The sequence below is a fragment of the Martes martes genome, assembly GCF_963455335.1.
Source record: "Martes martes genome assembly, chromosome: X".
In the NCBI taxonomy this organism is placed as follows: Eukaryota; Metazoa; Chordata; class Mammalia; order Carnivora; family Mustelidae; genus Martes; species Martes martes.
Genome location: NC_137897.1, coordinates 96390868 through 96416350, shown reverse-complemented (window position 1 = coordinate 96416350; position 25483 = coordinate 96390868). Strand labels below are relative to the sequence as shown.

The following is a 25483-nucleotide window of genomic DNA, read 5'->3' as shown; positions in this document are numbered from 1 at the left end:
GTAGATGCTGAAAAGGTTAAGCTTCAATCCAGCCCCTTGTCCAAATGATAACAAACTGTGAATTTGTGAAATTCAATGAATAAAGATTTACTGTAGCATTAGTGTCTATTTAGAGCCACACAGGATCCTATCTGTCTGACAACCTAACCAAGCAAAGTTCACAAAAGGAACACATTCCAACAAACTGACTATGCTGCACGGCAGCTAATTGCCCTCTGGCCGCTAATAAGGCACCATCAATGGAAGTGGGTCTGAACATTTTTAGCAGCCACTGCACACCATTGGCACCTACCCTTAGGACTCTAGCCCTAGACTCTTTGAAGTCTATACAGTGTAGCACTTGGTTAATGGCAAACTCTTTAGGATTATTATAGCATGTGATCCTTTCAACAGCTCTGTGGGAGAGGCATTTTTATAATCCCCATCTTGGAGGTGAGGAAGTTGAGAATCCAAGAGATGAAATGATTTGTCCAGGATCATTTAGATTGTGAGTGACAAAGTAAAATGAGACTCGTAGTCTGGTTCTTTGACCTTAAGCGCTGTGTGTATTCTAAATCCCTACATTAGTCAAGTACTTGGAAGTCTTACAGCCTCGGTCATACTCGCTTAGATGATGTTGCTGATCATGTAGATTTGTAGTCAAAATGCGGACTGTTGATATGACTCTCAATTTCTCCCAACTGTGCAGCCACATTTGGCCTCCCCTCCTTTATATGTAAATGAAGATGAGAATGCCTACTTAACAGGGTTGTTGTAGGAATTAGTTGAAATCGTAGATATGGAAGTACCTTGGGCCACACCTGGCATATTAACTGATTATACATGTTTCCAAATCCTTTTGGCTACCCTATCGTGAACTAACTGTCCATCTCTATCAAGATGGTAATATAGATGTTGTCCCTAAAAGGATACATATTCACAAATTCATTTTAAGGATTAGAAAAATATGGGTTTTCCCTCTATCATTCATATTCCTTTGTCTGATCATTCTTTCATCTAAAGGCATCCATCTAGCAAGTAAAAGTTTAGTAGTCAATTACTTGAGCATATACGAAAGAAACCAGCGTCCTTGATCTTTATCAGCCCCACTCGAGCCTACTGGCATCGCCCCTAACAGTTTGGCAAAGCTGGGATTGGTGCATGCAGTGTTTAGTCCTTCAGGATAATTTAACCTCCTTCTCTTTTGCTGGCTTTTATTTTTATTCCTTTTAAAAATGAACAGGCCCTAAAAGTAAAATCAGTGAACATTTGATACGCTCCTATCTGATACCCCGAGCCTGGCTGTCAGGAGGGTGCCACAGCTGCCACTTTAGAACAATAAAAGAACTGGTAATAGTACCCCCCCCAAAAGAAAGAAAAAAAGAAACCCACACATGCAGTGTGACTCTCATTTGCACTTCTTTGTAACAGTCTAGACATACTGTATGGAGTGTTAGCCAATGTGATAATTGGTACGTAGATCTTTGCCCATGGATTGGGCTTACCTATGAATTCTAATTTGGGGGTTGCATGCCATTATTGGGCTGCCTGTCTGCAGCCTTTCTAGATTCAACAGAAGTCTCGCTGTTCTCTCAGAAAACAGAGGTCTTAGAGGGTCAGCCCTTTATAATAGGCAATTATTATATAGGAAGCGTTAGCTTAGAATATATAGCCCATAACTAGATGAGAATGTGAGTCCCAGTTTTGAATTGGCTCTGTGTTTGGTTTTAGAATTCAGTTTTGAAGACCATTTGGTGTTTCTATTTATTGAAACTCGGCTTCTTTTCAAAACTAAGTTCAAATTGTGTGGCTGACAGGTTGAAACCTGTGAACGCCCGATCCAATGATCACTAGTCCATTTGTTACCAGTTGAAAGATAAGGGCGACTGCCCATTTGAAAAAGGAGTTTTTCCTTGTGCGGTATGTTATGCACCAGTCCCAGACATCACAGAACTCTTTTAATCAGCCTGATATTTTTGCCAGCTTTTCAGTGCATCCAGATGTTTAATTAGAGTAAAGAGATAATGTGCTAATAGGAGACTGACAACAACGTACGGGAGAGAGAGGTGGTGGTGGTATCTAAAATCTATAGAAAATCTGTTAATACGATTTGCTGAATGAGGGGAGAAAGGAGAGCAGAAGGGAACTTCTTACCAGAATGCACCCACACTTAAAAGCTAGTCATCAGTGAAAAAGAAATATGTCTACAGAACAGTAGAAATCTGGGCAAAAATACACTGAACAAACAGGGAAGGCAAGAAAGCAGCAAACTGCATTTTAAATCAAAGTAGTGTCTACGGCACAGGGAATTTGAAAGGACCTCATGTGGGGAAAAAATATTTCCTGGGTGCCCTAGGGCTACTGTTCCAAATGTCTTCTCTCTGGGTGTTCCTGGCTTTCATTGCCCCCCAGCTGTAGCACGCCACCTCCAGCTCTCTGGGAGCAGCCATGTCAGGGAAAGAGAGCAGCGGGAAGCCAGGGGCTGGTAACTTGCAGCAGCCTTAAGGAGCCAGTGATCCATCTGAACCTCCCTATTCCGCAACCAGCCAAGAAGATTAGCTTCTTTATATTTACCCTTGTTAAACATCTAAATTAGAGCCACTTGTCGGCTCTAAGGACCTTGGAAGGACTTTATTTATTCATTTGTTTGTTTGTTTGTTTGTTTTGTTCATTGGGTGTGAATCTAGTGTCCATATGCTCAGTTAATCACTCCCATCCCTTCTCCCAAAAGCAGGAAAAGAGTCTTTTTATCTCTTTACTTCCTCGGTCACCTAACACAGTGTTTTGCGCCTATTAGATTCTGACGTAACCCCTCCTCCTGCAACCCCTGTGCCCCTCGTCAATTCCTCTACCAAAGAATGAAGCCTGTATGTGATTGTGTTTATTGTTACAACCATGGATTCGGGAGTGTGGAGTAACCAGTGAAGGTCTAGGAAATTAAAGAGAGCAACTCATCACATTGATATACCTAAGATTTATTGGTACTTTCATCAAATAACTGCTGTCAGGACCAAGTAAGCTCTAGTTGCTTCTACAAATTCAAAAAAAAAAGTTCTGAAACATTAGTGTGCTTCAGAATAATCCAGAATCACCCAGATTAAGTCTGCATAATCCTGGGTTTGAAGAAAATCTGATTTAATAGGTGGGACTCAAGAATATGCATATTTAATAAGCTCCCCAGATAATTGACTGCACATTTGAGAATCACTGCTCTGCTCCAGACACTTTTTCACTGTGAGAATACCAACCTCTGTTTTGAGAATCACCAGTAGGGATGCCTGGGTGGCTCAGTCGGTTAAGTGTCTGCGTTAGGCCAGGTCATGATCTCAGGGTCCTGGGATTGAGTCCCACATTGGGCTCTCTGCTCAGTGGAGAGCCTCCTTCTCCCTCTGCCTGCTGCTCCCCCTGCTTGTGTTCTCTCTCTCTTTCTCTGTCAAATAAGTAAATAAAATCTTAGGAAAAAAAAGAAGAATCACCACTAGACAACAATATTAGATGTTTTAAAAAATACAAATTCAAGTTGGCAAGCATTTGTTAATTGTCTACTCATAAACGTACCTGGTGTGAGAAATTCAAAAAGAATTAGAAGAATCATTGCTATCCTGAAGGAATGTTCTTGCTGAGGAAGATGGAAATTTCTAAAGAGAGTGACACCTCATGGAATACTGTATCCAAATATAAACAATGTGGGATAGCCCACAAAAGCTCCAGAATTCAGGGAAGAAAGATTTGTGAGCAAAATGGTTTGTGCCATCTAAACTCAGAGTAAGTTTTCATGAGAAATGTGACTTTAATAGATTCTAAATTCAAAACATGCACAGTTACCTTTGTATTCTAGATTGTTCTCCATTTATGCATATTTTAAACAATGTTGTTTCTCTTGAAGCTAAATTTTTAAAAAAATTTTTTTTTTCAGATGGTTTGACGGACTGTGTGGACCCTGATTGTTGTCAACAAAGCAACTGTTACGTAAGTCCTCTCTGTCAGGGCTCACCAGATCCTCTTGACCTCATTCAGCAAAGCCAACCCCTCTTCTCTCAGCATATCTCAAGACTCTTCTATGATCGAATTAAATTCCTCATTGGCAAAGACAGTACTCACGTCATTCCTCCAGAGATCTCATTTGACAGCAGGTATGTATGTATTTATTTTATCCTTAATAAACAGTGGTTATGTTTTTCCTTAACTATGAAAGGAAGATGCCTTCTAAAGATCAGGCTACTTTCCATTCTGCACAGTACATATCGATTTCTTTTTTTAGGCTTCTCTGGAATGCCCAAGACCTTAACTGATCAGTTAAGAGAGAGAAGTCATTTCTTGAGATTCTTTATCATACAGGATAAATACGTGTGTGTGTGTGTGTGTGTGTGTGTGTGTGTATACAGTTGACCCTTGAAAAACAGGTTTGAATTGCATAGATCCACTTGTATGCAGATTTGTTACAGTACAGTACTGTACATATATTTTCCTAATGATTTTCTTGATAACATTTTTTCTCTAGCTTACTTTATTGTAAGAATATAGTATACAATACATATAACATCATATAACATACAAAATATGCATTAATCAGCTGTTTCTGTTATCAGTAAGGCTTTCTGGTCAACACTAAGCTATTAGTAGTTAAGTTTTTAAGGAATCAAAAGTTATATGTGGATTTTTAACTGCGTGGGGAGATTGGCACCTCTAACCCCTGTGTTGTTCAAGGGTCAGCTGTGTACACACACACACACACACACACTCACGGTGTGTATTATTTGTAGTAAAGTATGGGTGGGACTTTAAATGACAAAAACAGAATGGAAGTGTAATTTGCCAATTTAGTACTTAGCTTCTGGATATATCCCTTGAAAAACCTTGAATTTCAAAAGCTAAATTTTAATATAAAATGTTTCTATATGGAAGAATTGGGTGAATTTGACGTGCTTATGTGAAATGCAATATTTGTGAAAATCTGTCTTCCAGGGGCACCTGGGTGGCTTAGTCGGTTAAGCGTCTGACTCTTGATTTCAGATCAGGTCATGATCTTGGGGTCATGGGATTTGTGTGGGGCTCGCTGCTCTGCGCGGAGTCTGTGTGGCATTCTCTCTCCCTCTATCCCTCTTCCCGCTCATGCTCGCTCTCGCTCTCTCTAAAATAAATAAATAAACTTTTTTAAAAAGAAAGGGGAAAGCTCAGATGCATGAATTGTCACTAAAGACCTAACAACAAAGCCCAACTTAGTATGTAAAGAAATCTTTAAAATTAACTTCCTTATTTGAAGTGTAATCACATAAACTTCTTATTGTTATCCTCTGCTTCATCTTCAACAATGATATAGTTTACTAATTAACAGTAGACATAAATAAGTCACTGAAGTCAATATTTCTAGGTCTCTTAAAAATGTCCTCCTTTGTTCATTCCACAAGCAGATGTTTCACTACTTTCTAGACTGACAAATGGGAATTCAAAAAATCATGCAAAGTATCTGTCCAGGAGCCCCTGTCTATCTACCACTTTGTTGCATAATGGTGGGTGTGATCAGTCCCCAAGAGAACACTCAGTCAAGAATTTATATTAATATAAAAAAATTTATATTAATATGAGTGACAGTCTAAAAAAATGACAACCCCATCAGGACCTATACGAAGCAGAAAAGGAAAAAAAACAGATATGCGTGGAAATGTAAAATATTCAGCATCCTTTCCACAGACTGTATACAAGAACTGATACTGAAACTTTAAACTTCCTCATTGTTTTTTTTTTTTTTTAATTATTGGGCAGTTGTGACCTTTTAGGTGTCTGACAGAACCCAAAACCCAAATGCCAGCACTTCACCAGAAAAGCCTGTTCCGCCAGAGGATCGGGTGGAAGTTTGAGTTCTCCCAAGAGACTCAGTCATCCCCATTCTGAAATGTTTTTCCCAGCGCAGTAACAACTCTGGGATAACTTTCGGAGGGGCTGTAGTCAAAGTCATTATTTAGATAGTGGAGACTTAGGGATTATACAACAGAGGGCCAAAAGGAACAAAAGGCAGCCATTACCCCCACTCTCCTATATAAGGTAGAGGGAAGTCATCTCTCTGCAGCTTTGTCCCTGCTCAGAGAAAATGAGTCCAAACAACAACAAAAAAAGAAACAAGTGGAAGAAATAACAACCTCCATGACATGAAGGTCTGTTAAATGACTCTATGAACTCAAGTGAAGGGAGAGGCCCGAGAGCAGCAGGAGACAAGTCGTTGTGATCCAGAGCAGGACGGCATTAAAGCCATGAACTTTGCAAAGCCAAGAGAGACTTGCACCCCTATGGTTCAGCTTCAGGGCAAAGGAACCGATTACCTGTGTTAGCTAAGGCCCTCCTCCTCCTGGTTTGATTGAGTTGTCCTCATTCCTTTGTAAAATGCTCCAAGGTATCATTTGGCTCTGCAGGTCACATTTGAATTCAGAATGACGGGTCCCCTTTATCCAGTGGTCTCATCTATTAGAGACCTATGGAACGGGTCCGAAAAGGTGCAGGCCTTTTCCAAAGGATAGAGTTGAAGATAAGCAATCTCATTCTTCCTCCCCTAAAAGATCAACACCTGCAGTGTCACTCTGGGTAAAATCAATCTAACCCCGATCCCATATAAATAATAATAGTTACAAGCTCTTAATCTAAATAGTACCTTTTCATTGCAAAGCCCTCAGACATGCCTAATTTCATTTTATCTTCACAGTATGCCTGTGAAGTGGGGGTTTGTATTCATGCACTTTATATAAGAGGAAACAGGTTCAGAGAGATCCAGTAACTTGCCCAATGTCACACAGCCACCAAGTTTGTAGCGTTGCAACTCGTGTAACCTTTCTGTTACACCACAGTTGCCGCATTTCAACTTGTCCTTAAATAAACCTTGTGACTTAGATCTAATTTCTGCTGGAGAATTTACATCTGGTCAACACACACACACACACACACACACACACACACACACAGAACAAGTGGTGTTTAAAAATCCAGCTCCATTTAATGCATTTCAGTGGCCTTATTTCCAAACTACAAACCAGTGCTAATGAACTTCCTGTTGGTAGAAGAACACAATTGAATGATGGGTAAAATGGGCCCTTTGCTCTATGTAAATTGTTCTTGAGCATTTATTGTGTGTCAGGTCTCCTACTGAGCATTTACATGGGCTATCTCATTTAATCCTTACCAAAACTCTATGTTTTAGACACTAGTATTATGCCTACTTTCCAGGTGAGGAAACCAGAACCAGGGTGCCAAGTAAGTGACTTGCCCACGGTCATAACCCGCAAGTGTCAGAGCCAGGATTTGAACCCAGGCAGACTGGTACTGGGAGACTGACCTCTGAACCACTATGCCAAGACCCTTTGGCTATTTAGAAGGCTCGGCTAACTAACCCTGAAAAGACTTACAGCCTTTAGACATCCCTGGCTGTGGAGTTGCACTCTTCAGACAGATCTAGAACATTGCTGTGCCAAAATCAGGTGACCCACTCTGCTTTTTTGCTTTTGTCACATAACTGAGATCTAGCTGGATAATCAGATGAAGAGAACATTGTCAAGGGGCTCATTTGCCTGCTGGCAAAGTGTGACCCCACAGATGACTCGCTGCTGAGTGTTGCCACCATCAGAAGCTTTTAGAGCTAAAGACAGTGGCATGCAGGTGACTAATTATTGCAAGGACACACAAAGGTTAAATATCTGTTCATCCTTGTGCATCCAAGTGAGACTAGCTTTTTGTTGTCTCAAGTTTGCTACTCTGGCATGTGAGAGCCCATAAAATGGGTACCTCCCGTGCCCCATGAGAGCACAATGTCTCTGTGAGCATGTAACCTGCGTGCAGTCACATCTCTAGCAAGCCCAACCCAGGTACTGGTTTTTTTCCCAAGTACATTTTACCCGGTAGCCTGAGTTTCTTTCACTTTTTTCGATCTGCTGCAAACATGACTACAAAGTAAACCACATATTATACGTGCTCTGTATGACTTATTACTTTTTAATAATGTAAATAGGTGAACAGAAGCATTATTGATCTTCAGTGTCTAAGCATTTAATCACTATTAATAATGTAAAAGGTTTTTATAAATATGTAAAAACAAGAGTACATTAAACTAAACGACAGCAGTAATTTGCAAAGCCAGACATTTCACTCGCCATCACTAATGGAGAAGTGCATTTAAAAAACAAAATCCTACCAGGGTTAGTGCAACCGCTGACAGCAAGGTCTGGCCAAACTCATTTGTCTGTTTTGTAGCTGTGAGAGGCTGACCCCACATCAATCCATGTCAGGCATCTACATCAGAGGTTGCTTCATATCAGCCCACAGATGTATTTTGTTCAGCCCAACATTTCGAAATTAGAAGATCTCATATAAAAATTGAAATGTGTTCCTTCCTTAGGAAATTTACAAAGCTGGGCATCTCTGCACCCATGGGCATAGCGTAGGCACTGTGGAGCGGAGGGCCACTGCCTGTCTGGATGGGCTATGACATGTCACTCTAGCTCCCCCTTCAATGTTCCCCTTACTCCTGGCTCACTTCCCTCTCTTTCACTGGCATGCCTGGCCCTGTTGGTATTTGGGGTTATCACCTCGGGACCACACAGCTTCTGTAGCCTTCCTTGGAAAGACCTCAAGTGTTTGGCTTTTTCTTTCCAATCTCTTTCCCTGAGGGTCCTTAAATACTTAATCTTATCATTTTACTTAATCTGGGGCCTTTACTACCTTGGTTTAAAAAGAGAGGAAAAAGTGACTGGACGTGAACTGGAAATCACAGTAATGCAATATTTCCACCCTTACTAGAGTACCTGTGTTTACCTTGTGAAGAGCTGGCATCCACTCTGCCTCACACGTTAGGCTCCCTTGAGGCAGTGGATTTTAACCTCGGGTAGCACAGCTCATCAGCCATGACATCAGCTAATCCGGGGACCACTGTAGTAGAAGCAAAATGTCCACTTTCTATGAGAAGGGTGTGTCTGTTGAGAGGCATTTGACTATTATGTGTATCACTTAGAAGTTTTAAAAACAATTCAGATAACTAAGAATTTGCAACAGTGCTGCTGGGTGGAGTTATGGCAGCTTCTTTTGCCCACTCCGGTTGGAATGCCTACCCTTAACTGAGAAGTTCTAGAGTGGCGACCAAACTTAATACAGCATTAAGCACATAACAGCACTGTTAACAGGCCACAAAGTAAAGAAGTTTAACACAATGGTAGGCTTCTTCTACTTTCTATGAAATTGCTATATTTCAATTTTTTGCTCTACTCTAGAATATACCCAGAATTAGTTCTGGATTGTCCTAATTGCTGAATCTTAAGTTTTGTGAGGACAAGGACCAAGTCTGATTTGTTCCTTGTTTTGCTTATCTGTTGCTGTCTAGAAAACTACTTTAAAACATAGTGGATTAAAATAAATTTTATTATTATATTTCATGATTCTGTGGGTCAGAGATTCACACAGAGCGTGGCCAGGATGGCTTGTCTTTTCTCCATGATGGTTGGGCTCTCAGCTAGGATATCTCAAATAGCTGGGGGCTGGAACAGCTGTACAGCAACCAAGAATCTCTCTTTCTACATGCAGCCTTTCTACTTGGGCTTCATATTGGCATGGAAGTCAGCCTCTTATATGGTGGCTCAGGGCTCCAAAAGGGAGCATTCCAAGAGACAAAAAATAGAAGATGCCAGTCTCTTAAGGCCCATGTCCAGAAATTTTAACAGTGTCACTTACGTTACATACTGTTAGTTATAGCAGTTACAGAGCTTGCCCAGATTCAAAGTGGGGGAGACATAGATTCCCCCCTCTTGATGAGAGAAGTATCAAAGAATGTGTGGCCACCTTTAATCTACCATACCACCGTACCCTCAGATTCTAACACAGCACCTAGCAAAAAGCAAGTCAACAATGAGTGAGTTATTTAGTTGTGGTAATATTGAAGTGCTCTTCTCATATTTGCTCATGAAAAACTCATTTTTGTTGCCTAGAACACGCAGATGATATTAGGACCTCAAATAAGTTAATTCCCAAACATAGAACCAGCCTAAAGGTAAGATTACTATTCTCCAAATAGCACAGGAACCAATTCATAAAAGATGAAGTGATTATCTAACAGTTGCAAAGTAATTACTTTTTTTTTTACCTTATGAACCATTCCACCACTGTAAGAGCCTACTCATAATTGACATCATTTATAACTTTGTATAAGCATCAATAATCCTCTCTGCCTTCAGTGGGCTAGATAATGAAAATTTAGAACCAAGAAAAAATTAGAAAATAAGGAGCAATATCAAGAAGCCAGTGTGAAACTGGCTTACTTTGGTATGTGTCATTATTCCATCTCATGAGAAAAACAAAGACAAGTGCCCAGGACAAATTGAGGTACCCCAGTGCCTTGAGCGTGGCATTCTTGGCAAACTCGACTTACACAGGCCTTCCCCCCTCCTTTACTCCACCCCACTCAATAACAAAACCTTGATTCATGCTCCTGATTATTCATGATACCTGGTAACAGCCATAATTACTTATCATAACTTGTTTAATAAAACATGCTTTTCTGTACTGAGTTGAGCTGGGAATTTATACCATTTGAAATCCTGTGAATGGCAAAATGAGTTACTGAATCAAGAGGGAGGTTAAGGGCGGGGGGGAAGGTTGCAGGGAGATGCGTCATTGATACAGAAATGGCTGATCTTGAATAGAGACTAGGACTTAAGAATACCAAACTTGAAAGAAACTACTGGTTTTTGAAATTTGTATTTTATTGAAATACTAGTACTTGCAGAGTAACCAAGGACTTTAAATTCTTCTAGAAGAGATAAATTCCTCTGCTGTCCCTAGTGTAGTATAATATCCTGATGTCAGCTCATGTTTTGAAAAGTTACAAGGAGGGACGCCTGGGTGGCTCAGTTGGTTAAGCAGCTGCCTTCGGCTCAGGTCATGATCCCAGCGTCCTGGGATCGAGTCCCACATCGGGCTCCTTGCTTGGCAGGGAGCCTGCTTCTCCCTCTGCCTCTGCCTGTGCTTGCTCACTCTCTCTCCCTCTCTCTCTCTGACAAATAAATAAATAAAATCTTAAAAAAAAAAAAAAGAAAAGTTACAAGGATAGGTATTCATTCATTTGAGTACCCACTGTGTGCCAGGAACTGTGTGAATGAAAGGAAACAAAAGAAACAAACATTTATTCACAGAACTCCCCTTATAGTCTAATGGTAGAGGCAGTCAAACATCAAGAAAATGCAAAAATAATTAAATTAATTACATATTGCAATAAGTTCGCAGGTTATGAAACATTAGGTTTTTGAGGGAGCCTGGAGTTCATCAACTCTGGGGTCTCAAATTCAACTACTTTGAACCTAAGTGGATGTAAGACAAGAGGTATTCTAGGAAATGAGACAAAGTCATTAAACAATGACAGAAGTGAGACTGACCTGGAAGTTTTCAGCAGTAGCTCAGAGATGGTACTAATTAACTTAGGTGAGCATGAAGAGCTGCTAAAATTGACACAATCAGGAGACTATTGATGACTTGCAAGGAAAACACAACGCTTATTTGGACCGTAAGCAACTTAACTATTTGCAAGAAGTTCCATCCTTTGAAAGGTGGAGCTGTAAGTAATTTTTTTCCTACAATTTAAAATGTTTGTATTAAACAGATGAATTCAATGGGAAAAAAATCAATCATCAAAAAAATTCTCATTTACCACAATGAAAAAATTCCCATTAACAACACTTTGGCATCATTTATAATGATGGATCCTACAGTTTCAAGATAATCCTCATTGAGAAAGATTAATCATTTCACTCTTAAGATCGATGACCATTACAATGTTTACTTGGTTCATTTATCCATGTGATGATGGGCACTGTCTTAGGCTCTGAGCTAAAGCAGATGAAGGGCCTTCCCCATACAGTCCAGTGAGGAAGAATGATAATGAAAAAAGGTACATATCAGGTAGTTATAAGTACTTTCAAGTGATACAAAGAAAGGTTAGGGACAGAGAGTGACCATTTTAGACCAAGTGGTCCAGGAAAGTCTCTCTGGAGAAATGACACTTGAGCAGAGACCTCATGGCATTCATCTATATCTCAGATGACCTTGGGCCCTTATACAACAGAATGTCACACAAGCCAAGGCCTGGCAGAGACTTTTAGGGACCCACTAATCAAGATTCTGTGACATTATGTGAAAAGGTAAAACAAACTTTTCTCAAGGAATTACTACATACTGGTTACTGTACTAGGTTTTCCTGATAAGGCAATGGGGTGCCTGTCCTCTAGGAGTACATTGAGAAAATTTGAATACTTCGGACAAACTGAATAGCCTCTAGAAAGAGAAATGAGCAACAGCCCTAGACTGTTTAGTCATGAAAAAAAAAAAAAAAGCAGATCTTCATCAATTAGTGTTGAACCCAAACTGGATTAAATATATAGAAACCACTTGCTGATTTGGAATTAGGAAGAAGAAGAGGCAAGAAAAGCTTACATTTTAGAATATTTATTAAGGAAATCCAATGTTATTACGGTATTCAAGCATTCATGGAAGTAACACACAGTTGAGTCTATACACAGGTAACCCCCAGAAGGTCTGTAACATTATCATTTGTGACTTTGCTGAGGTACAAATTTGAATCCGTATGTTTTTTGTTTAATTTTCTCATGCATCTGTTGGTTAAGAACCTCCAAGTCTATTTGCTAATGGCAGGTTTTTGTGTAGTTTTAATCTAGGAACATGAAAAACATTATACCAGATACACAACTAGGGGTTGATAAACACACAATGCAACAATTAGTGAATAACTTGAGTACATTAAGGGCTGGGGGAAGCTCTTTCTACAGCATCAGCATCCGCACATCTGTCTCTTGTTCACCTTTCTTTCTGAAGGGAGCCGCTGCCCATGATCTGCCCACATTTGCAAAAGGAGTCCCAGGTGTGGATTGGCTCCACCACGGTTCCCTGTGATTCTACTTGTCTTACCATGTTACCTGTCCTGAGCAACCTCCTTTGCTTATCACTTCTGCAGTTGTTGTCCTAAGTGGGAAGGCAGATTGTTGCTACTTGCTAATAAAGCACTTTGATCTCATTTACATGAAAGGTGTTACGCATGTGAAGATGGGATCTCCCGATTTTCCAGACAACTCTTTCTGTCTGATGCTAAAGTTTAAAAGACACGTTATAAAAATTACAAAGTGCTGAAGGTTCCAAGATTTATAGTGCTGACTAGCTCCTGAAATCAGCAGTCAACACCTACAGGTACCAAAAAGAAAGAAACGTGTGACTTTCACTTCCTTGCAAATGTTCCTGGGCAATGAAGAATAAAAAGAAATCAGAGCACAGATCTTCGAAAGGCTGTTCAGTTGATTATCTGTGGTGTTTTGAAACTCAAATGCTCTGAGATGCTTAATAGCTGTGATCAGTGATACCAGGAGCTGTCTGTCTACAGCTTATCTCAGTATGGATAGGTATTTTCGAATATTTTATCCATCTTACTGCTCCATTAAGAAATTCAAAAGGCTCAAATCCTTATGACTTACTTCTTAGCCATACTATTTGCTTGCTGTGTCTCTAGCTGGTTCTATCATCTCAATTGGTCCCGAGAGAGGGTAGAGTAAATGCAAGTTTGGGGAGGAGGAATGAATGACAGGGGATAGCTCATCTCCACTACACACCCTGCACATAGAAAGTACTCAGCAGTTCGTCAATGTCCACAGGAACTGATGTCCTATGGATAGCAAAAGCACCGTCCTTGTAGGTAAGCTCCAACTTTCTTTCCTTTGTAGCCACATTTTAAGAAAGATCTGCATTATAGCTCAGAATCCAGGTCAAAGGGCCTCCATCACTCCACCGCTTTCTAGCTGTGTTATCTTGAGCAAGTTTTGTATTTTTTTAAACCTCTCTGTATCTGTTTCCTTATTTTTAAAACAGGGCTAATGGATATTAAATGAAATAAGATGATATAGATATTAAATGAAATAAGAAAAACACTCAGCGTAGCACCTGACCCACAATAAGTGCTTCATAAATATTTTATTGACACAAATTTGTCTATATGTTTGTATACATTATATATATATTTAATAAATACTGGGGTACATAGAGAATGTAATTAGAAAGATATAATTCAGAAGTCATTTTACTGGGTTATTTTACTGTCATGGCAACTTTGTGAGGTGGCTGCGGATAGGACAGGGAAAAGTCACAATGGGCGAGTAGTGAGCCAAAGCTCCAACTGGTATGGGTGGAGCTGGCTCCACATTTTCCTCTGTGGAAGGAAAAATAATCAGAAGAATATTCCCCGGCCAGGCAATAGCCAACTAGGCAGACTTCCCCTATATTTAATGACTAGCCATTATTTGAAGGGCAGCATCGCAGAGAAGTGACAGGAAAGGTTAATGAGTTTAATAAAACCCCATAGGGCTGATTACAAAGAAACCATTTGAGTAATGTGTAAAACGGGAAAAAAAAAACAAGTAAAAACAAACTTAGGACTGCTCGAGAGTTGCAAGGGCTTGCAGGACAAATATTTCAGGATCCAAATTCCGGACAAAAATAATCATGCATCTAAATGAAGCAATCTGGCACTTACGCGGTCCTGAAAATGTGACTGTGTCGTCAGTTTTCTTATTGCTTCAAAACACTTGATCTTTTTCCCATTACTTTGGGGATCTCAGGCATCCAAAGCAAGCCTGCTTTTGACAAGCAATTACCAGGGCAGATGGGAAAATAGCCACCGTCCTCAGGGTGAGTGCCCCCATTTTGTTTTACTTGAAACATCACTAGCCATGAGGAAAATAATTCTGCTTAAAAAGCTATCTGCATTTTCAATAGCACCACCTTTCCCAGAGTCCTAGAATGTTGCTGGGTAATGCCTCCAGCTGCTTTTAATGTTACCCATTTAGTAGGTATTATTTATTTGGGCTAGTGACCAACTGAGTGGGATTCAATCAGCCTGCTCTATTTAAATAAAAACTAATGAGATTTTATTGCGTTTGCATATGAACATTCACTGCATTCGCGTTTTCAGAACATGAAAACAGGTTTATGCTATAACATTAAATGTTTGCGTGGTGCTGTACCAGGTTAGATAACATATATCAAAAACCCAGCATGTGTTGTGTGGAAACGCCCCAAATATCTGAATATTAGAACCCTCAAATGTATTTAAATTATGAAATACCACATTGTAATTATATGGTGATATATAAAGGAATAATGGGGCTAGTGTTCATAAATTAAGCATTTGAGGAGAACTATTCATTCATTCTTCCCAGTCACAGGGTTACTGTTTAATTCCCTGAAGTAGTCAATTATCAAACAAAAGTCTCATGATGAGAAAGTCACAATGCACAATCCAGAATGCTGGCTTCTCATAAAGGAACTGTAAGGTATCTGCCGTGCAGGAACCTCAAAGTCGTCTCTGAAATCTTTGAAGCGGTGCTGTGAGGGTACATTGCAAGTATCTTACATCTTCATATAAAAATATTTGAGTTGAAGTTCTGCATAGCTTTCTCAAGCAGGTGCCATATACACCAGGCACCTGGAAGGACACAGGAAAATCACAGTCTTTGCCCTGGAGTAGATGATCTAATAGAAAAGGCAGACACATATATAACTCTCATCCAAGACAGGCGAGGACAAGTGTGATAACATGCATCCGAGCACTGTCTAAAGAGAATAATAAGGATGGAGGAAAAATTGACATTTACTTGAGACAGATAAATCAGGTTAAAACATTGTTTCATTTTATAATCTCTAGATTTGAAAGAGACCCTACAGTTCATCTTGTTGTCCAACCTCCACTTTGTCATGACAGTTTCAGCATGACCCCCAAACTACAATTTGGCAGACTCTTCTCCAGAGTCTTCTCCAGAGTTACAAATTCATGCCTCATGGATTTATTTCATAACTGTGCGATGGTGAACCAGTTAATGATTTGCCTGCCTTTGTGTAGTTTATGTCCTCTACCTTCCTCTTGAGGATTTCACAGCTCTTCATTGGCTGACCGTGTTCTGGTCTTGCTTTCACTAAAACGGTGGTTCTCAAAGTTTGTCGGTCTTTAGACTGGCAGCATCAGCATCACCTGGGAACTTGCTAGGAATGCACATTTCTGGGGCCCCATTCCAGAACTGTGAGTCAGAAACCCAGGGCAGGGCAGCCCAGCCAACTGCTTTTACTGAGCCTTCCAGGTGATTCTGGTGTGTGATCAAGTTTGAGAACCACTGATCTGTATAGGAGAAGGAGTACCAGGAAGGACTGAGGATGAGGATCACAGATGAGGACCCAGATGTGGGGACTTCTCTAAAGAGAAGATCCTTTATTCATTGCATGACGGCAGTGGATAAGTTGTTTTAGCCCAAGTGACACCATCTACAGCTGTGGAACTTCACAGTCTAATAAGCCTGCAAGAGATGTCAGGAGAACCGTTGAACCACACCTTATGTGCAGCACGTTTCTGTCCCCTGGAGACTTGAACCAAATAAGGACTCCTGGAGGAATTTACAGAGCAGAATTCCAGCGCCAGTGAGCACAGCGTTCTCCTGGCTTCTCTCAGCCTTCTCTCGCCTTCTCTCAGCCCAGTCCTTTGCAATGCTATCTCTTGACCAGAACTGTCAGCTCTGGAAAGGTTTTCATCTGTTCTTATGGAGAAAGCAACCTAACCTGCCCAACTGCTGTTAGATCCCCTGCTGGCCAGGATCTTGATTTTGAATGTTACCTTTCAAAGGATGCTTATGTTCCTAGCAACTAAAGCAAATAGTTATAAGTTCCCTACCCTGGGCCTCATTTTCCTTGCGAAAGATTTTAATCAGAAACACAGTGCAGTAAATTACATCTTCTTTCAGCAATTTAGTTTTCAGTGTTGTTTTTCAGACCAGCTCTTGTGCTTGAGGTTAATGTTTTTGCCTGAGGTATTGAATGAATATTGGAAATTTGACAGTGAAGACAAAAGACAACAAACAAGAAAAGAGTAGAATGGAACCAAGAGAGAAGGCTAGGGATAATTTGACTGTGCCATGAAAATAGCAAATACAGAATGATTTAGACCTTTTGCATCAGAACAGTCTAACAAGCAGCTTGTTAGTTAAATAAGGCTCGGATGAAGTACATTCTGATTTGCATTTACCAGGGTGCCCTGCTCTTCAGACCAAGCTCCAAACACCTACAGGATTCAGCATTTAGTTAAAGGGAGAAGCAATTCCTTTGGGGTTGCTGCTTTAGCATAGTGACAGCAAGTAGACAGCTTGGCAGCAGCCTGTATTCTCCAGAGAACGGGAAAAGAGACACTTGTTAGGGGTGATCTATCCCCATATGTGTTTCTAAAGTCACATTGGTCAGGTCCATCTGAGTTCAAGTTCTCTTGCTCTAACCCAGAACAGCAGGGAGAGGTTCTTGTTTTTTAGGTTCAAGGAAGGAAAGCATCCCAACCATGTCTGTGAATCAAAGAAGAGTGAGCACCAAGCAAAGATAGAAATCATGCAGTACCTGCCTTTGAGGGTACAGTAACAGACACACACAACCAACACCAAAGACAGTCACACAGGGTGCACACCTGCCGTACACATGCGCAGGGCCAGCTTCATGACAGTCCAGACAGTAGCCTTCTTTTAGCTCATTTGAAAGGCTCAGGAGAGTCCCATATATTTAATTAGAAAAAGTTTCAGAAAAAGACAGGTCCTTGAAGGATTGGAACTCAGAATGAGGGTAGTTTGATGTGGCAAAAATTTAAGAATTCAAGATGTTTCCCCAAGATGGCCCAAGGACAGGCCAGGTATGAATACTTCCTTTAGATGGTGATTTGAGGACACTGGGGACTCTCTGGGCGAGGAAACAGGGAAGAACCACAATGGGAATGATGAAAAGCCCAGAAAGTGGGCTTGGATTGGCACTACCAAAGACAGACCCCCGCCATACCGAGCTCACTCCTTCAACAAGGACCTAAACTAGGAAAAAGATGAATTATATAGGCTGCCTTGGATGTAAGAAGCACAACCCAAACAGACAATGTAAAGGCAGGAGGAGAGACTACATTTCAGTGACTGTGTGACTCCAGAAAAATAAAGCACATACCAGGCTACCATCCACAATTATGAATAATTGAATTTAGAAGCCAGTAGTGCACAAAATGGCAGTTGAGCTAAGCAAAGTGGCACACAGTACACCATACTTGCAGGAGTATATATGAAGGCTCCCTCGGGGTCACCTGGAGCAGGAGTAGCCTCAGGAAGCAAGTGGCCTCAAGAGCTTTCTTTCTGAAATGGAGAGTTTGCCTAGGAAGATGTTTTCCCTAGACTTCTGCATGCAGTGCCAATCAAGATTACTGAAAATTAGAAAACTTTAATACTGTCCTGAAATTTAGACAACTTCCACTGACACAGGGTGACTGATGTTGGTCAAATATTACAGTAAGTACTAGTGATCCAGGAATGAAAGGAACTGAGAGTTATTCTTGTGAAAAATAGATGACATGGAGTGTGTAAATAATGGGAGCAAATACGGCAAGATACAGGGAATCTTAGAACATTTAAGGCCTCATACATTACAAAGAGAGCTCAATGCTGATAAATGTAGAATAATAAGTTTTATGGGGTTTTATCATATGCCATAAGTTGGCGTGCATCATAAAACATGAGAAATTTGAAAATAGAGTAGTTGAAAGACAAGTCTGCGCATTATTTATGAATGATGAAGAGTGAAATGAATGAGAAGAAGAACAGGTAGACAATGTCTTGAATAATGATGACTTTGATGAGTCGTTATCACACAAATCTGTGTGCTTCATAAAATATGAGGAATATTAAAGAGCAGAAGAGTCAAAAGACAAGTCTACTCAGAATGAGATACAGAATGAAGGAAGAGAGGAATATAAGAGAAATGCACAGAATAATGATGACTTTTATGAGACTTTCACTCACTAGCCTGGATCCTTCATAAATATAAACTGTATAGAAAATAAAAGAGCAGCAAGAGAAGAGACAGGTCTGCGTCTGTCATAAAATATGAGCAAATAATGCCAACTAGGCTTGACAAAATAAAAACAAAAATAATTGAGCCTAGCATAGCTGTGGGAAGACACAATGTCTAGAGTAATATGAACAAATAAAATGAGTAAGTGCGGAATTGTCTTGCCCAAAGGGATTCAGCAGCCGCCTAGGTAGGCTTTATTGTTGCAAAGGCCACCTTGTTAACTGGTAGAGCCTTGGTAGGTTTGGAGTTATTCCCCTGCCCCTCAAAAAGCAGTCAGCACTTGAGGCTCAGGAAGCCATGTTTAACTGGTTTCCCAGTACCTCTTCTCAGCCCTTTGAGCTTCTATCCCTAAATAGTTCGCAGGAGATTTTCTCAGTTCGCTTCTACTCATCTATACCCTGCTTGTCAAATTTTGTTTTATAAAGACCTTCAAAAGGTTACTGTATAAAACCAGAGACATCCTTTCATTTTCATTTCTTGTTACATTGGACTTAGAACCTGGGACCAGATCTGTCAGGATTAGTTCAAAATCCAGAACTCATTGACTTTCAAATAAATGTCTTCTCTATTAGAACAAATGGGATTTCAAAATCTCAAACTTTCAAAATCTCCCCCAAAAGAGACTGGGAGAATCAGAGAAGGCAAAGCAAGTGCCAGTATGCCATTTGCATATCATTCAGAACCATGATTTACAGAACTCATGAAGTGTACAGCTCATTGGAAAGAAGAAAGCCACTGATCTATGTCAAAACTCGAGTTGTTTGTCTGAGCTCCATCCACCAATAGCAACAGTTATTCTAGCTTACTTTTGGATAGTACTTAATGGCTTGTAGTTAGTTTGGGGGGAAGGCCTTAGGTAATGCAGGATAAATCCTATTAGCATAACATATCCAACTCCTCTGATTTTGTGTGACAGAACTTAGTGTGGAGTTTATTGGCTATAACATACAAAACAAACTTTGGCTGGCAACTGTCTTTCTATTTTTCAGAGATTATTTTCCTCTCTCTCTCAAATGAACTAGTGGCCATGAGCCTTTAGATATGTTGCCTCAACTTGCTAATTCTGTTTGAAGAAGGTATCTTGCCAGGGTGGAATTATCATGGTTAGTTCGAAAAGTCATGTTTGCCCAAATAACATGGCCATCTTTAATCCAAGATTAAGATTCGCCTGGGTGGCTCAGTTGGTTAAGCAGCTGCCTTTGGCTCAGGTCATGATCCCAGCGTCCTGGGATCGAGTCCCACATCGGGCTCCTTGCTCGGCAGGGAGCCTGCTTCTCCCTCTACCTCCGTCTGCCAGTGCTCACTCTCTCTCTCTGTCTCTCTCTCTCTCTCTCTCTGATAAATAAATAAATTTAAAAAATCTTAAAAAAAAAAAAAGATTCCCTGGATCTACTGAATCCCACTTGGTAAAAAAAATGACATTAACTCCCTAGGAAAAAAATCACTAACCTTGCTCAACCTTCCTAAACACTACCAGCTCCAGGTATAAAATGCACATTTTCAAGCTCATGGCTACCAAAACTAGGATTGGACTCCCCCCTCCACAAGTGGTGAAAAAACTGCCCCCAAACCCCTGCTGTCCCTAGTAATGGCAGAACAGTAAAAAATCTTTGCTTGGAATTTGTTCCCGGGCCCTCTTCTTAACTGCCAAGCTCCTAAAATTTGTTAAAACTTGGTCAGACTAGAGTTGAAAGTATACACATTTTAGAAGAGTTGAAAGTATACACATTTTAGTGGACTATGTCTGGGAGACAGCCCAGTTTAGGGGCTAGTTTAATAGAATCCCATTTTTTTTGGCAAGGTTAAAATTCCTTTGTTTAAAGGGAAAATTGCCTGATATTTTATTTCAATTAGGCAGGAGAAACAGAATACTATAGCCAAGGACCATGTCTCTTTTGCAGACTAACTCTTAAAATTTATCCAAATAAGTCTGCTTTTTAAAAAAAATTGTTTTTCCAAAAAGGCAGTTTGGCAATATGTATCAAGAGCCTTAAAAATGTTCACACCTGTGTATATAAATGCATGGAAAATGCACACAACAAAATGATGTTGCTGATTACCTCAGAGGAAAAGACCCAACAACTGGGAGAGGGAGGTGGTGAGCAGAGACTTTAGTCACATGTGCTATATACTTACGTATTAACTAATGTAATGAGTTATAAGTTTAATAAAAGAAAAATATTCTTCCACAAGGACAAGGACTATCTCCCAAGGAATAATAAGATATTTAGTGCTGGAAAAGTTAAGAAACTATGAAATGTCCTAAAATTAGGAATGGATTAAAGTTAAGGAATGCTATTTTAAGGCTATATTGTATAATCACAAAATGATACATTATGGAATTTCTGATTACATTGGACAATGTTAATTATATACTTTTTAAAATATCAGGATGCAGATCTATACTGAGTATAATCCCAATTTTGATGAATAAAAATGATATACATGCCATCCTCAAAATGTTATTAGTAGTTACTACTGGATTGGTGAAATTATTGTTTTCTCTGTTATACTTGACTATGCTTTTCCAAGTGTCTCCATCTCGGCTTCGGGAATCTAGTTTCAACGTGCCTTTATATTTGCCTTTGATCTTGTGTTGCAGGCGTGCTTGTGTGATTCGAGGCCAAGTGGTGGCCATAGATGGAACCCCTCTAGTAGGGGTGAATGTTAGTTTCTTGCACCACAGTGATTATGGGTTTACCATCAGCCGGCAAGATGGAAGGTACGTCAGTATTGCTTCTAATCATTGTGGGGGCCAAATACTGACTTCTGGCTATAAGTCAAATGGCTTAGATGATACAGTGTTTGTAAGCCCATCTTCCTTCTACTTGTATTTCAGAAAGTCACTGGTGATATGTATTTCCTCTATTCCCCAACGAAATCAAACGAAATTTCTCTTCTCTTATAACTGTACACTATTACCCAAGTCTTCTTGAAACCCTAGCCATTTGGAAAGTTTCCTAGACTTCATCCAATTCCATTTATCAATCTGACTTCAAAATTCAGCGTGATGATGCAGATCAGAAAGAGGGAGCCATGGAACACTTGGCCCATCCTTCAATGGCAGCCTCAAAATATTTTAGAAATGAAGACATCCAAAAGGTTTCTTCCAGAAGTACAGAATTCAGCCTCATTAAGATATTTATTTTTAATGTGTCCTTCGTAGACGGCCTATTTTAACTAGTGGCTGCAACTGATTGACAAGCACAGTCAGCCTAACCAATTCCCTGTGCTGTCTGTATAACTGTAGTGATTTAACCTCAACACCAACCACCAGGCTACTCTCTAAGGGGTTCTCAGGTTCTCTGAAACCCGGGAAGCAAGACCACTAAGTAAAACCTTTTCATCCCAGAAAAGGATTTGCTCACAAAAACATTTCTGTTTATCATTTAGGTTGACATTTTGTCTATCATTTAGGTAGACATTTGTTCAGAATATTTGAGTCAATAGGCCCATGTGTCCAGCTTAAAGGTACCTATTTATGACTCTCAGGAACATGGTAATGATGGCCTTGGGGTGCCCTAGTCTCCAGATGGCTACTCTTAAAAATGAACTACTCATGACAAGCTGCTTCAGGAATCACATAAAGAGATGTTGGCTTGGAAGTTTATCACAGTGTGAAAGACCATCTTATTTCAAGAACCTACAATCAAACCTTATTAATCCTAACCACTTCAGAATTGTTAATTGTTCAACCTAGGCTATACTGAATTTATTTTTTTCAACTGCCTGTCAAGAAAATGATTATAAAAATTAATTTAAAAACCTAATAAGGAAAAGTTTAACATACTTAAGAAAACTGTTTCTAAGACATCAGTAAATCATATGAATGATCTGTATGTAAATTATGTTGCTAATTATTAACTAGCCATCTATATATTAGAATAAGCTCAGCAAAACTACTCTGGGTACAGATAGTCTGAATACACACACACACACACACATATCTACTGCATATATATGTATATATGCAACAAAAAGTGCATTTCCTTTTAAATAGTCCATAATTGGAACTCTCTACTAATTCAAAGGGACCTTTCTCCCAATTAGATTGAATGATAAAATTTTGGTAGTTCCCTTACCAGTGACTAGTACACAGAAGTGGCCTCTGCCTTGCCAGCATGTTCAACCATGTACCAGAAATTTTAAAATGGACTATTTCTTTAACTAGAATATGCCCTCAGAGACATTTGACCTCTCTTGGAGAACTCACAGGCCTTTAAGGTGGTTTTTTTTTTTAGCATGTGTAGAAAGGTTTCAGTGAATTATTTGATATTTACAAAAGAGCTTAAAAGAAACAAGGTCTAAAAAATCTAAAAATTTCTGTTTCCAGTTTACTGACAACATTAAAGAGGAACAATTTTTGTCATCATTTTTGTGTTTTTTGTTTAGAGTAAAATGCCAATACCCTCGTCTGCTGAGTTCTCTGTGAGAACTAGGTTTATGTAGATGACAGATACAGCCAGAGTCCCCTCTGGCAATAACTCTCCCCTCAGGCTCCACAAAGGGTGTAAGCATTCAAAATCTGTGCCCCAAATGCCAAGCAGACTGTCCCACTGTCATCTCCTGGACATAAAGTGACAGTGTGATGGGAGTTTCCATTTATATGTCTCTGCTTTTTGCTCTCTCAGACTGAGTAGTACGTACATTTCAAAAGCAGAGTATAGTAAAGAAGCTATACCGTAGCGCAAAAGGATTCTAGAAAGGCTGAGATTAGCATTTAAATACCCAGTAGACAGAGAGTGATAGGTAAGATGCTGTAAGGGGCCCTCTGTCTCCAAATCTCAGTCCAACCTATCTGCCCCCTTGCCTGTAGTTCCCGCCAGTGGCATCACTGCTTTGGGTTAAGCTGTTGACTCTAAAAGTCCCGTTAAATGCAAATATGTTGTGTGGGATGTAGAACTAATTACCCCCATTATCATCCATTTGCACAAGTTAATTGACAACTTTCCCTAGAGAAGCAAGAAAAGTCTAGGTCATGGGACCAAAGTGATGTATAAAAAGCAGAAGGAAGGATGTCAGTGGAAGAAGGAGCCCTCTAAAAGGAAGAAGACATTAAGACATGCCGAATGGGAGAGGCCAAAGTAGCAGAATAGAAGAAAAAGGCAATTCTAAAGGAAAAATGAATATGTATGAGTGTCTACTGTATGCCAGGCATTTTCATAAGTGTTGATCTGTGTCATCGTCCCAACAGCTTATGGGATAGGAAACATTATTATCATCTTCCCCATTTGGCAGATGAGAAAACATATCCAAATTAACACAGCTAATAAGGGTCAAGCCCAGAATTTGAACCCAAGTAACCTGGCTCTTATCTTCTATGATTAGCCACCTTCAACTCAGATTATATAACAGGTGCTCAGGAAAGTTTTGAAAGAGAACTTTTTTATATTATAGTTCAGCTAGTGATAAGCACAATAGGTGAAATGCTGACCTTAGAACATTCTTGAGAAGCACTAAAAGGTCTCCGGAACTTTGGAAGACTTTGGAAAATGAAATGGGGAGTTCCCTCTGATTCCCCTCAAGTCAAGAGTTCATGGATTTATGGATACTGTAAGGCAGAAATAAGCATTTTGCTTTGGCCTCAATAGTCTTCCATCCACAGTTAGGACTGGTTTGAGTTATTATGGATCGACAAGTCTCCAAATGAATAGGTCCTCTCCCTTGGGTCTTTTGTATTCACTATCATATGACTTCATAACTTGTTCTTAATGACCCATGCCAATGGAGATCATTTGTGGTGGGGGAAATCCCAAAGAATTAATGATCCAGGGAACATGCAATTTGGCATTGGAATGATTAGATGGAATTTTGGCCACAGAGCCACATCCACCTCTGTGGCAATTGAGTCAGCCTGACCGTGCTTACTGTATATACCACGTAGGTTGGAAGAGGAAAAAAATCTGTCAAGTTTCTTCAGAAAAGCAGAACCTGTGTGTGTATATGTGTGTACATACATACATACAAATGTATACATAAGAGAGAGAAAAAGAGATTTCAAGAAATTGGCTTATGTGATTGTGAGGTTGGCAAGCTCAAACCTGTAGAGACTGGTAAACTGCAGTCTCTTCGGAAGGAGTTGATGCTACCTCAGCAGTTTTGAAACAATTCCTTCTTCCTCAGAGAAACTTCAGTTTTCCTCTTAAGGTCTTGCAACTAATTGTATGAGGCACTCCCACATTATCAAGGGTAATCTCCTTCACTTAAGATCAACTAAGTGTAGATACTAACTACATCTACAGAATGCCTCCACAGCAACACCTAGATTAGTGTCTGAATAACTGGGTACTGTAGCCCCGCCACATTGACAGATAAAAGTAAACCATCACAGGAAACCTAGGGAAAGTTCCCAGAAGAATTTAAAAATCGGTACCTTCTTCTATAGATAATCAGAAGCTGGCCTACCATTCATTTGGACTACACAAGGATACATCTATAAATGTAATAAGGCCAAGGATCCGATTTGAGAAGAAAGTTAACATTTGTTGAGTCCTTGAACCTTAAGTCTTTCTCTTATTTACTCTTTAGCAGTAGCAGCTGAGTGATCATATTAGCCCCATTTTACTAATGAGGA

At 39.9% G+C, this 25483-nt stretch overlaps 1 protein-coding gene across 3 annotated transcripts in view; it reads left to right on the top strand.

Annotated features, from left to right (window-relative positions):
* Positions 1-25483, top strand: part of TENM1 (teneurin transmembrane protein 1) — a gene marked incomplete at both ends in the record, with an annotated part of 555572 nt that overhangs the window by 386740 nt on the left and 143349 nt on the right. For all 3 annotated transcript variants that reach the window (XM_080831205.1, XM_080831204.1, XM_080831203.1), the window contains 2 exons: positions 3896-4112; positions 21512-21631. In XM_080831205.1, coding sequence (XP_080687331.1) covers positions 3896-4112; positions 21512-21631 — 337 coding nt within the window. The remainder of the gene's footprint in view (positions 1-3895; positions 4113-21511; positions 21632-25483) is intronic.